The 13,755-nt window shown below is 39.2% G+C and overlaps 1 protein-coding gene across 2 annotated transcripts in view; it reads right to left on the bottom strand.

Annotated features, from left to right (window-relative positions):
• The window catches only part of bean1 (brain expressed, associated with NEDD4, 1), a 60,568-nt gene extending 47,656 nt beyond the window's left edge, over positions 1–12,912 (bottom strand). Inside the window, exon 1 of one of the 2 annotated variants that reach the window (XM_055207882.2) lies at positions 12,529–12,912. In XM_055207882.2, coding sequence (XP_055063857.2) covers positions 12,529–12,534 — 6 coding nt within the window. In that variant the 5' untranslated portion in view covers positions 12,535–12,912. The remainder of the gene's footprint in view (positions 1–12,528) is intronic. The other variant, XM_055207891.2, reaches the window with a different exon arrangement.
• Positions 12,913–13,755: the final 843 nt, after the last annotated feature.

Here is a 13,755-nt window from a genome sequence, read left to right as displayed (position 1 = left end):
TTACAAAGTTGTTACTGTCATGGCACACATTCATTTGTTATTTATAGCTCCATCTTGTGGCAGTTTAGTGTAACAACATTAATTACTATAAACTGTTTTCTTATTGGCTGGTTAAAGTCATGTGACTCTTAGGTTAGAGGTGAACTAGGAAACAACTGCAGTGTTCCAGAATCTTTCCATGCGGTTGGCTAAAAAGTCTCTTCACTCTGTTTCCTTACATTTTGGGTCCTTGAAAGGCTTTGTCTGTAAGTTTATTTCTTTTTGTGTGTTTGTGCAAAACATATATATGCAAACATATATTGTAATTCATAAGTTTAAGTTTAAAACTAGAGCCCGACCGATAAAGGATTTTGAAGGCCGATACCGATACAAATGTTTGTTGGTTTTAAAAACCGATAAGCCGATATATCGGCCGATAATTTTTTTTTCAGAAACGTGCAACAAAACATTAACAGATTTCCCTAACAGATTGCTGCTACAGCCACAACTATTACTTCTACCAGCATTATTATTATTATTATTATTGACAGTAATAATTACAAAAAATAATGATGACATTATTACTATCATCATCATTTATATTATCATTAAACAAGATAAAGGTCACTCCTAAATGTTTGTGTGCGTGTGTAATAATTAGTCCCTATATTGCCTTATAAGCTACACTATAATTACCATATATACCCGAATATAAGACGACCCCCCCCCACACTTTTCCAAACGTATTTTGGGATTTTTACCAGAAAATACTTTTATTTTAATTTTTATTATCCGTCTCTCTTTCTCTCTCTGTATCTCATGCATTCACCTCTCTCTCTCTGCGTCTAGGGCGCGCGCACCTCTCTCTCTCTCTCTCTCTCGGCGTCTCGGGCGCGCGCACCTCTCTCTCTCTCTGTGCCTCGCGCGCTCAACTCACCCCCTCCCTCTCTCTCTCTCTCTCTCTCGGCAAGTTTAAGTTAATAAAAAAAAACTCGTCTTATATTCCGGTATACTACAATGTCAGCTTGCTTATCCCTTTACATGCACTTTTTAAATTCGTTCCTTCAATCTACATTAAACCATTTTCAATCATCAGTTGCTGTCTGCCTTCTTAAACCTACTATTTAGCGATCTAAAACCATTATGTGACTCGTTAATGCTGCGGTTGAATGACAGTCTGCAACGCACACTTGGCGTCAGTGGATTTCACACACGTGTAAAAGAAAAGCGAACTTTTATGCACAAGCTACGTTTGATACTTTTTCTCTATGTCTAAATGTTCACTCCCCTCAAGTCTAACTTTCATTTTACAATGCAGGGACTGTAACAAGAGATATGCTAGTTATAAATACAGTAATCATTACTTTATTTAGGCTGAATAAGTTCGTTGTGGTTTTCAAGCTAATGTTAGCGGTCTTCCACTGATACAGGCATTAGCAGGTCTATGACGAGACATTTAGCAAAGGATAACGTCACACTGCAAATTGTAAAACATACATTTTCAATATAACAGGCTAAGGAGAGATGATACGTCTCATTGCTTTAACTGTCACGCTATTAAAGAAATACATCAGTCACATTGTCAAAAGTTAAAAGGACAGTCATTCAACTACACTGTAACAACGTAACATTACTAGGTAATTCCGCTTCACTCTCGGCTAATTTAACAGCAGCAAAACTGGACATAATAGTCACACATTTTGTCATGCTTATTTGAGTTAAGATACCTGATTAGGATGTTCTTTAATTGTTATTCAAGCAATGTATGTCTCGTGACCAACTCACCGTGAACCAAACCGCTGTTCTCTCTTACCGGGTCTGGCTGTATCAGCGGGTTTCAGAATGTGTGACGTGTTGTACACGAGTGCTGCCAACAGGGAGAGCACGAGTAATGCCCTCTGGTGGACAAACTATTTAATGGCAATACTTATGACATGCTTGAAGGCTAGTAAGCCCGTTTAAAAAATTTTTTTTTAATATTCATTTATCGGCCATTATGAACGCCGATACCGATAGTTTGAAAAATGCCCAATATCGGCCGATAATATCGGCCTGCCGATATATCGGTCGGGCTCTATTTAAAACAAATTATTATACGGCAATGGCAGTATTAAGCAGAGCTGAATGCCCTTTGTTATGTCTGTTATTGCAAATTCATTAGCTTTTATTTGTGAATATTCTGTAACAAGACATTGTAATCTTTGTATGTTTCAGTTTTACAAAAAAGAAAAGAAGAGGAAAGAACATTACAGTAAAACCCTCAAATTTACTCCTGCGTCTGCCCTTTTTTGACTTCTAATTGTTAGCTATCTGTCAATGTTGCATAGGGGAGCATGCATCTAGGACAGAATAGTAAAAAGACATCCTCACAGTAGACACTAAAGTTCAAGGAAAGCAAACTCTACCTTCATTATTCCTCGTTCATCATCACATGTTGCATTCCTAAATCAGCAATACATGATGACGGAGAAAGCTACAGAGGTTGAGGAAGTCACAGAGCGAAGTCAAGCATTAGAAACAAGATCAATAGCCTCAGTTTCTACAAATAGATCGAGAAGCTCATCAGCTAGTATAGCTGCCGTCAAGGCTCGGGCTAAGCTGGAAGCCGCACGAGCCAGGGCTGAAGTCTTTAAAAGGGAATCTGAAATCTTGATCGAAAAGGCTCAACTAAAAGTGACAGAGGCCCGCATGGAAGCGTCTCTGACGGCTTTAAAACATGAAAGTGAGGTAGCAGCTGCCCTTGCTGAGGCAAAGGTGTTGGAGGCAGCAGCAGTAAGTGAGTGTGGAGACAGGAATTCTGACATGAAAGAGGTTTCTGATCGCACTCGTGATTACGTTATACATCAGTCTCAATTGGATCTCTCACCACCTGTTGTAGACGAACCATTTCCATCACCCTTAGAGCCCATTGTCCATGTTCTGAGATCTGAAACACCACAAAGGAAGCAACGCTCTATGGTTTGGGATGTAAGAGATGCTTATAACAAGCCTGATACTAAGAACATGCCTCAGAAGTCAGCTCAAATGACCTACCATGAACCCCAAGTGCCGCCGTTCACTTCTACACCATATAAAACAACACCACAGCCATCATTTAACAATGACGCTAATGTGAGTGAGACTGCTAGGTACTTAGCACGCAGAGAGCTTATTAATTCTGGTCTTTTCAAGTTTGATGATCATCCTGAGAATTATTGGGCGTGGAAGTCCTCTTTTATCAATGCCATAGAAGGGTTGAACCTGTCAGCCACTGAACAGTTAGACCTTCTGTCGAAATGGTTGGGAGAACAGTCTTCGCATCATGTTAGGAGGATCCGAGCTGTGCATACAAATAATCAAGTTACAGGCTTACGAAAGGCTTGGGAGCGCTTGGAAAATTGTTACGGCTCTCCAGAGATTATTGAGAAATCTCTCTTCGACAGGATCGATAGCTTTCCTAAAATTAACAACAAAGATGTGAAAAAGCTTCAAGAGCTCGGAGATCTTCTGCAAGAAATTGAGTCTGCAAAGCATGAGGGCTACCTGCCTGGACTTACTTATCTTGACACGGCTCGTGGTGTAGCTCCCATCGTGGATAAGCTACCTTACAACCTCCAGGAAAAGTGGATGGCCCAAGGTTCTCAGTATAAAACTGTACATCAGGTACCCTTCCCTCCATTCTCATTTTTCTGTGATTTTGTCTGCAGGGAGGCTCGCACACGCAACGATCCGAGTTTTGCACTGACTACAGTAATCCATAATGTGATGAAGATGGAGCAGCCATTTCAGAGACAAGTGAAAAGGCCAGTCTATACTCACAAGACAGAGGTCTCATCAGGTACTGTGAGTCAGACACATAATTCAACTGGAGAGTTAGATGATGTGGACAAGACCTGCCCAATTCATAAAAAGCCTCACCCTCTCAAACGTTGCAGAGGATTTAGGAGCAAATCTTTAGACGAACGCAAAAGTTTTCTAAAGGAGAAAGGGGTTTGCTACAGGTGCTGTGCAACTACTACTCATTTGGCTAGGGACTGTAAAGCAGTTATTAAATGTAAGGAATGTGGTAGTAATGCTCATGTCGCAGCGCTTCACTCAGGACCATTGCCTTCAAACTTATCTGAGCATGGCGGGGAGGGAGAGACAGACACAACCCAACCTGCTGTCACTTCCAAGTGTACTGAGGTTTGTGGTAATGGTAGAAGTTCACGATCCTGCTCTAAGATTAGCCTGGCTAAGGTCTACCCAGAGGGCCACCCAGAGGAAGCAATCAGGATTTATGTCATTCTGGATGACCAGAGCAATAGATCGCTTGCCAGAAGTAAATTCTTCAACTTGCTGCATGTCAAAGGAGAGAGCTCAACATACACCCTACGTACCTGCGCAGGTGTAACAGAAATGGAGGGAAGAAGAGCCGCGGGTTTTGTTCTAGAATCCTTAGATGGAGTAACAAAGGTGAAATTGCCAATTCTGATTGAATGCAACAATATGCCAGATGACAGGAATGAGATACCGACTCCTGAGGCAGCACGTTGGTACACTCACCTAAGACCCATCGCCCATTGCATACCTCCTTTGGATCCAAAAGCCCAAATTCTTATTCTCCTGGGTCGAGACATCCTTCAGCTTCATAAAGTACGGGAGCAACGTAATGGACCTAATAATGCACCCTACGCACAAAGACTAGACCTAGGCTGGGTTGTAGTAGGTGATGTCTGCTTAGGATCTGTACACAGGCCTACAACACTTAATACATACCGTACCCATGTCCTGGATAATGGACGTCCTTCTCTACTTCCTCCATGTCCTAACAAACTTAGCATCAATGAAAAGTTTGGCATCAAGCCTCTACCTGAGATACCTCTGGCATGTGACACTTTCCTCTTTGATGACTGTGCCATAGGGGATAGCATCTTTAAGAGGTCAAAGGATGATAACAAAGTTGGATTGTCCATTGAAGACAGGTGCTTTTTGGAAATCATGGATAGAGAGCTGTTAATGGACGAGAGCAATAGTTGGGTCGCGCCACTTCCATTCAAAACACCTCGCCAGCGGCTCCCTGATAACAGAGACCAGGTACTAACACGCCTAAACTCACTTTTGCGCACACTGGAAAAGAAGCCTGACATGAAGTCTCATTTTCTTACCTTTATGCAGAACATCTTTGATCGTGACCATGCTGAAGTAGCACCACCTCTTCAAGAAGGCCAGGAATGTTGGTATCTACCTATTTTTGGGGTATACCACCCACAGAAACCTGGTCAGATCAGGGTAGTTTTCGATTCCAGCGCACAGAAAGAGGGCATCTCTCTGAATGATGTTCTTCTCTCCGGTCCAGACTTAAATAATAGTCTTTTGGGAGTCTTGCTGCGCTTCAGAAGGGAGCTGGTAGCTGTAACTGCGGACATCGAGCAGATGTTTCACAGTTTCATTGTGAAAGAGGAAGATAGAGACTTCCTTCGTTTCTTCTGGTTCAAGGACAATGACACTGGCAAGGAGATTATTGAATACCGCATGAGGGTGCATGTGTTCGGAAATAGTCCATCTCCTGCTGTAGCCATTTACGGTCTCAGACAAGCTGCAGCTTATGGTGAGAAAGACTATGGTTCAGATGCCAAACACTTTGTAGAGAGAGAGTTCTATGTTGATGATGGACTCTTGTCAATGCCTACAGCTGCAGAGGCCATCGACCTATTGAAAAGAACTAAGGAGATGCTGGCCACATCAAATTTGAGACTGCACAAATTTGCTTCTAATAGCAAGGAAGTAATGAATGCATTCCCGGTTGAAGATCACGCGAAGGGACTCAAAGATCTCAATTTGGATGTTGACCCTGTCCCAATTCAACGTAGTCTCGGACTTAGCTGGGATGTGAAGAAGGACACATTCACCTTTCATGTAACAGACATTCAGAAGCCCTTTACTCGCAGAGGTATTCTTGCTATAGTCAATAGTCTTTTCGACCCGCTTGGGTTCGTTGCCCCTGTCATCATTGAAGGGAAATTCCTGTTACGAGAACTCTCAAGTGAGGCTCTTGACTGGGACTCTCCTCTCCCTAAAAATAAAGAAGAAGCATGGAATACATGGAGAAAATCCCTACAAGATCTCAAAAAGCTGGAGATCCTGAGACCATATGTTGATTGTACACTCTCTACAGCCCTGAGAAAGGAACTCCATGTTTTCTCGGATGCTTCTGTCAGAGCAATTGCAGCAGTGGCATATCTTCGTGTCATCAATGAACAAGGAGCATGTCACACCGGATTCATCCTAGGAAAGGCAAAGTTAGCTCCACAAGCTGCACATACAATTCCAAGACTGGAACTAGGAGCAGCAGTTCTAGCTGCAGACATAGCAGAGACAATTACAAATGAGCTGGACTTCCCTCTGGATGCTGTAGAATTTTACACAGATAGCAGAGTTGTCTTGGGATACATTTATAACCAAACAAGACGTTTCTATGTATACGTAGCCAACAGAGTGGAACATATTCGTAAAGTGTCAAGCCCAGCCCAATGGCACTATGTCTCTACAAAGCATAACCCTGCAGACCATGCCACTCGTTCCATACCAGCAAGTCTGTTGAGCACAAGCACCTGGCTAACAGGACCTGCTTTTCTATCGCAGGCAGATCAAAATACATCATCTGAGGATAAGGAGTTCGACCTCGTTGGGCCAGAGTTGGACACAGAGGTTCGTCCTCTGGCTACTACTCTTTCCACAGAAGATTCTCATCTTGAATGTCAACGTTTCCAACGTTTCTCTTCTTGGAGATCATTAGTCAGAGCCATTGCTTCTCTTATACATGTCGCCAGGACTTACAAGTCTACTGATCATGAAGACGGAGCGTGTAAATCATGGCATTTCTGTGCTAAGCCTCATACAGTGGAAGAGTTGTTACAAGCAGAGGAAGTCATAATCAAAAGCGTGCAGAAGGAAGCTTACCAAGAAGAGCTTACCTGTATTTCCAAAGGAAATGACATTCCAAAGCACAGTGCTCTGAAGAAACTGAACCCTTACATAGATCGTAAAGGTCTTCTCAGGATAGGAGGTCGGCTTAAGAATGCAACACTGGATCTCAAAGAAAAGTTTCCTTTGATTGTTCCAGGACGCAGTCATGCTGCAAAACTACTTGTGGAGTACTACCATGACCGTATCAAGCATCAGGGTCGTGTGTTTACTGAATCTGCTATCCGCAATGCAGGGTATTGGATTGTTGGTGTTAGGAAGCTCATCAACAGCATTCTACACAAATGCGTTAAATGCAACAAGCTTCGTGGAAAGGTAACTAAGCAGAAGATGGCAGACCTACCCATCGATCGTCTGAGCACTGAACCTCCCTTCACGTATGTTGGTCTTGATGTTTTCGGACCTTGGTCAGTCATTGCAAGGCGCACACGAGGAGGACAGGCACAAAGCAAAAGATGGGCTGTTCTTTTCACCTGTATGAGTACTCGCGCCATACATATAGAACTGATCGATTGCATGGATTCATCCACCTTTATAAATGCCTTGAGAAGGTTTTTTGCTCTGCGAGGACCTGCAAAGCAAATCCGTTCTGACTGCGGGACAAATTTTGTAGGGGCCTGTAAAGAGCTGGAAATTGTCCTAACTGACTCTCAAGAGCCCAGCGTGAAGAAGTACCTTAGTAGAGAAGGTTGTTCCTGGGTCTTCAATCCTCCTCACGCATCCCACATGGGAGGAGCCTGGGAGCGGATGATAGGAGTCTCCAGACGCATACTAGATTACATGCTCCAGCAAATCAGTCCTTCTTGTTTGACACATGACGTGTTGTCTACTCTGATGGCGGAGGTTTCTGGAATCATTAATTCAAGACCTCTTGTTCCAATTTCTGCAGACCCAGATTCACCTTTCTTGCTGACACCAGCCACGCTCCTGACTCAAAAGGGTACACTTCTTCCACCTCCAGGCGACTTTAAGGAAACCAATCTTCACAGACAGCAATGGAGAAGGGTACAGCATCTCGCTAACACTTTCTGGAACAGATGGAAGCGTGAATATCTTGCAACTCTTCAAGACCGTAGCAAGTGGCAAGAGGAACAACGAAACCTAAAAGAGGGAGATGTAGTCCTTCTTAAGGATGCTCAAGCCAAGCGCAATGAATGGCCTATGGCTCTTGTAACCAAGACGTTCCCTAGTAGTGACAAAAAGGTGAGATCAATTGAGTTAAAGGTTGCCAGAGATGGGACAATCAAGACATTCCTTAGGCCTATATCAGAAACAGTTCTTCTCATGCCAGCAGAGGACTGATGTTTTGTGAGAGCTAATTATTTGGACATTGCCCTTATTTTATTTAGAAGTAGTGGTATCTAAACAATACCAGGCGGGGAGTGTCATGGCACACATTCATTTGTTATTTATAGCTCCATCTTGTGGCAGTTTAGTGTAACAACATTAATTACTATAAACTGTTTTCTTATTGGCTGGTTAAAGTCATGTGACTCTTAGGTTAGAGGTGAACTAGGAAACAACTGCAGTGTTCCAGAATCTTTCCATGCGGTTGGCTAAAAAGTCTCTTCACTCTGTTTCCTTACATTTTGGGTCCTTGAAAGGCTTTGTCTGTAAGTTTATTTCTTTTTGTGTGTTTGTGCAAAACACATATATGCAAACATATATTGTAATTCATAAGTTTAAGTTTAAAACAAATTATTATACGGCAATGGCAGTATTAAGCAGAGCTGAATGCCCTTTGTTATGTCTGTTATTGCAAATTCATTAGCTTTTATTTGTGAATATTCTGTAACAAGACATTGTAATCTTTGTATGTTTCAGTTTTACAAAAAAGAAAAGAAGAGGAAAGAACATTACAGTAAAACCCTCAAATTTACTCCTGCGTCTGCCCTTTTTTGACTTCTAATTGTTAGCTATCTGTCAATGTTGCATAGGGGAGCATGCATCTAGGACAGAATAGTTACAAAGCTAAAAACAAAATCGTGATTGCTGTGTTAGCATGCAAAGTTAACTTTACATGCTAACGTTTCAGCTGAAGTTCTACTATTGATTTTACAGTAACATTTTACATACTATAAAACATAAATAAACTTGCCACTTAGAAACGTCTGCGAATTGGTTGTTCCTCACAATATGTATCTTTGTCAGATACAGGTTCAAAAATATAAGGTCTGTTTACTTAATGTAAGCTGCTGAGATTAGCCTCATGAGCCTCGCTATGAAACAGCCAATCAGAGCAGAACTCAACCTTATTATTCATGACCCTTCCAAATAAGAATATAACAGACCATTTCATTCCAAGGAAAAATCCTAAGGTTATATGAATGTTGGATAATGTATGCACTTAATAGTCACATACCTTCTATGAAGATATCAGAAACAAATTTAACATACTGTATCAATTCATTCTTTGGTACCTTTAAATACGTCTTCAATTAATATATTGTTTGGCTGATTGCAAAGTCACTGTAAATAAAAAAAGTCAAAGAATTGTCCCAAACTGCCAATGCGCCAGTACCATTTAAAAGTTATAAGTACCATTTAATTTATGTACAGATATCTATACATTTGGTACCATTAATTATCTCTGAGGTTCAGAGGTGTCAAGTAACGAAGTACAAATACTTCGTTACCTTACTTAAGTAGATATTTTGGGTATCTATACTTTACTTGAGTAATTATTTTTCAGACGACTTTTTACTTCTACTCCTTACATTTTCACGCAATTATCTGTACTTTCTACTCCTTACATTTTAAAAATCGCCTCGTTACTTCTATTAATTTCAACTTGTTTTCTTTTTTTACATTCCGGCTTGTCATCGTTAAAAAAACCTATCTTGATAAATTGCATCATCCAGATGAATCCGATTGTGGTTGGATGAGAAGTATAAACATACACCATTTCGACTCCCTATTGGTTTGTACGCAATCCCCGCCCCCCAGCTGACTGCAGATGATCAAAAGTTTGTTAGATAGCGCTGCACAGAGAAACATAAAAGAACCGCGAGAGCGATTAGAAAGCATGCAGAATGTCTCCCCTCGCGATGCTTTGATATCATCCGCCATCTGTTTGTACAGTAACAGAACGCGGCATTCTGTCTTCAAATGGAAAGTACGAAATAAAACTCGCGCATCACTTTCAGGTCAGTTCACATTCACAAGCCTGTGTAAATGTATAGCTGGCTGCTGGCACCAACTCATCTGTGTGATTTAAATAGTGTAACAATACCAATTTATATCATGTAACTTCAGTTGTTCAACTTAAATGACATTGTGCTGCGTTGCGTTTTGAAGCATGGCAAAGATATCTAGGCTAAAGACATTTTTGTTTTGTATATGCTAATAACTGCCGTAAATTTTATTTGCATTAACAAAACCTACTTAGCTGAATGCTTGAGTGTTAAATCAATGAAACACATAACCATACATACCAACTTTTGCTTTTGTTAATAGACATCAGCTGTTTTCTTCAACCTGACTTTTAATTTACTTACAATAAAGACATTTAGTAATTCTCCAAAATTGCTTGGATATATACTGACTAAAGTAAAGTATACTAAAGTCCATTAGCTACACAAGTACAGATGAGGAAATATAGGCTATAATATATAATTGCATATTTGTATAATTGTAGTTTGTGTTGCTGTCAAAATACAATTATAAATGATAACAATAGCATATTTGTATTCTCACACATACTATAGTTGTGTGATTTTGTTGTTTTTTAACTTAAGAGGGCACCACTGTAAAAGTTTGGCACTGCTCTGAAGATTGACTTTTTGCACCATTACAATATTTATAGGCAACTAGTCATTATATCTTCCTCTCTATGGAACACATGTTAATGCTCAGCAGTACACATATATGGATCTTTAATGCAGTTGTTATCAAACATTTTTTGCGGCCTCCCTTGTGTACAGTGGATTGACATAAATATTCTAAAACTTAAAATTTGAATTAAACAAAACATTTTAAATTATACAATTTATTGCTTTTGTTTAGTAGCCTTATTTTTCTGAGGTTTAATTACACAGAATTTATAATAAAGTAATGTATTTCATAAAATATTATAAAACTGGGGCCCCTGGCACCATCTGGCGACATCCAGTTTGAGAACCACTTCTTTAATGTATTTGTTTGCATTGTATTGAAATGCGTTCATTTTTAATAGGCATATACCGTATGTGGTTGAAACAGATAGCCTAGTGCAGGGGTAGGCAACATGGAGTGCCGATGTCCTGCAGTGTTTAGCTCCAGGTCTAATCAAGCACACTTGAACAAACTAATAAAGTTTAAAGTCACCTGAAACTACAGGTAACCAAGGTTTTATAAGGGTTGGAGCTAATCTGCAGGACATCGACACTCCAGGACTGACGTTGCCTACCCCTGGCCCTAGTGCATCCCAAATTTTTTAACATTAACATTTTAATAACACTATAGTTATTATGGCCTTTAGAAACATTTTTTAGAGGAGATAGGGAAGGACCCTGTGGTGCGTCCTAGGCTTTTTTCTCTAATGACATTTTTTTCCTTACATTACTTTTACTTTTATACTTTAAGTAGTTTTGAAACCAGTACTTTTTCACTTTTACTTGAGTAAAAAGCTTGAGTTGATACTTCAACTTCTACAAAAGTCTTTTAAAACCCTAGTATCTATACTTCTACTTGAGTAATGAATATGAATACTTTTGACACCACTGCTGAGGTTCTAATATGAACTCTTTAGGTGCAAACGTGTACTTTTTTGAAAAGGTACCGCTCCAGTGACAGCTAGAGATCTTTTTTTTCTGACAGTGTAAGTATATTTTTACCATTAACAACAGCCTGTATCATTTATAATGCTGCATTTTTAAGTCGCTTTACCATTTTCTAAATGTAAATGTATATTGAAACAAATCTAACAGCAAACATCCCAATCTACAGCAACTATTTCCCTACTGTAATTATACAGCAACTGCAGTTACTGTATATAAAAGAATCAAACAAGAGTATTCACATGGTTTAGTGTAATTTTAGCCAGTCTCGAATATATATGAAGTGTCGAAAACAAAAGGAGAGTGCAGGAATTGGATGGTGCCGGGACCAAAATATTGCTTTACCCACCCTATCACAAGGTATCTCGGGTGTGTGTGTGGACAGGTGCAATCTTTCTGAATCAAGAGACCAACTATTATTATAAAAATTAGGTAAAAAATGAGAATAAAATATTGTGAGGCTTAAACACAATTCTTTCCTCCTTATTTGAACATTGTGCATGCAAATGACCACTGAAAAACCGGCCAATCTTAACATAACAGACTGTGAAGATACAACAACCTGTGAAAACAGACAAACTAACAATGTTTTCTTTGCATTAACATGGTAGCAGTCTTGGGAACTACAACTCACCATAACCATAGTCCTCTGCATTATGAACAGATAATGATTAACTACCTCTCGCAAATCAATTAACAACAACATAAAAACATATAACAGAGAATATGAAAAGCAACGACGGAATACACGACTCCATTTCACAACCACAGTGTCTGAAATAGAGTTGGAGGATACTTCCATAACTGTACAATGCAAAATAAAAAAAAAATGTAGTAACCTACTTACCCGCATGCAAAGAAGAAAACAGCCCCATGTAACTTAAAATCAGTCTGTCTCGTATTGGATTAAAGCCCAGATGGGCGATAACTACTGAGTTTCACTATGTAGCCTCTCAGAGGCGCGAGCGTTTTCCTCAGTGCTGCGCATGTAGTTGCATTACTTTACGTCTCTACACATCTGTCGCGATATCGCACGCATGTGTGCCGAAGATGTGAAACAAAACCATCCCACGAGATGCTCAAACGCCGATTTAATATCGAAACGAGAACGGTTTCTTTGTCGACCACGCAGCTTCATTACAGAGACTGTATGATAGGGTAACAGATCCTCGCAGCGCTGTCTGATCCTCCTTGCATTGAATAATCGACGTGGATAATTCAGAAAGAAGGGCAGGTAATACTGTGCCAAAATAACAGCACGCCACACTTAAATACTGTCTGTGAGGAAAATACTAATGCAACACTGTATAAAAAATATATTTTTATTTTATTTTTTTGTGTTCAGTAAATCAGATTATTTTCAGATTACATGCAAACCAAAATTGCACAACACGACATTAAAATCTAGATTTATATTAGAAGTTGTTGTATGACAGATGTTACTTGCACAAAAATTTGCAATACAGTGCTGGTACTTGACAAATTGTTCACTTGGTGTGTCAGTGAAAGGTCAAATATATTCACAAATATTTATGCTATTATTATTGTCCGCTCTTATATTGTTTTTGAACGTTTTTTTTTCAGTTTTCAAGAAGTGATATCTTTTTTTTATTAATGCTTCAAAACATTTAACAATACACAAAACAGACAGAATACACAAAAACCTCTATAGGAATGAAAACATACAAATTATATATGTAAAGTTTCACAAATAAAATAAGATAACAGAAAGATAAATTAGTACAATAAAAAAATAAAATTCAAATAAATAAATAAAAATATAAAAATTAACAGGTTAACATAGGAAAACATTATGAATCAGTGGAAATACAGAAAAAGTCATCATAATATAATTTTTATTTTCATTTTTCTTGTTTTTAACAAATTTAAGGGATTTTAGAAATGTTTCAATTTCGATTAGGAAATGTGGAAAGTTAGGCTGCGATTTAGAGAATTTTTGTTTGTGAATGAAATTTTTTCCAAATAAAATACAAAAATTAACAATGTAATTAATTGGAATATTAGATATGCCTTCATAGTAGCAAATTATTTCTTTTAACTGAAAGGATTTGGA

This window comes from Misgurnus anguillicaudatus, chromosome 21 (genome assembly GCF_027580225.2).
Source record: "Misgurnus anguillicaudatus chromosome 21, ASM2758022v2, whole genome shotgun sequence".
Taxonomy (NCBI): Eukaryota; Metazoa; Chordata; class Actinopteri; order Cypriniformes; family Cobitidae; genus Misgurnus; species Misgurnus anguillicaudatus.
Note: the sequence above shows the minus strand (reverse complement) of the source record. Positions and strands in the feature narration are given on the sequence as shown.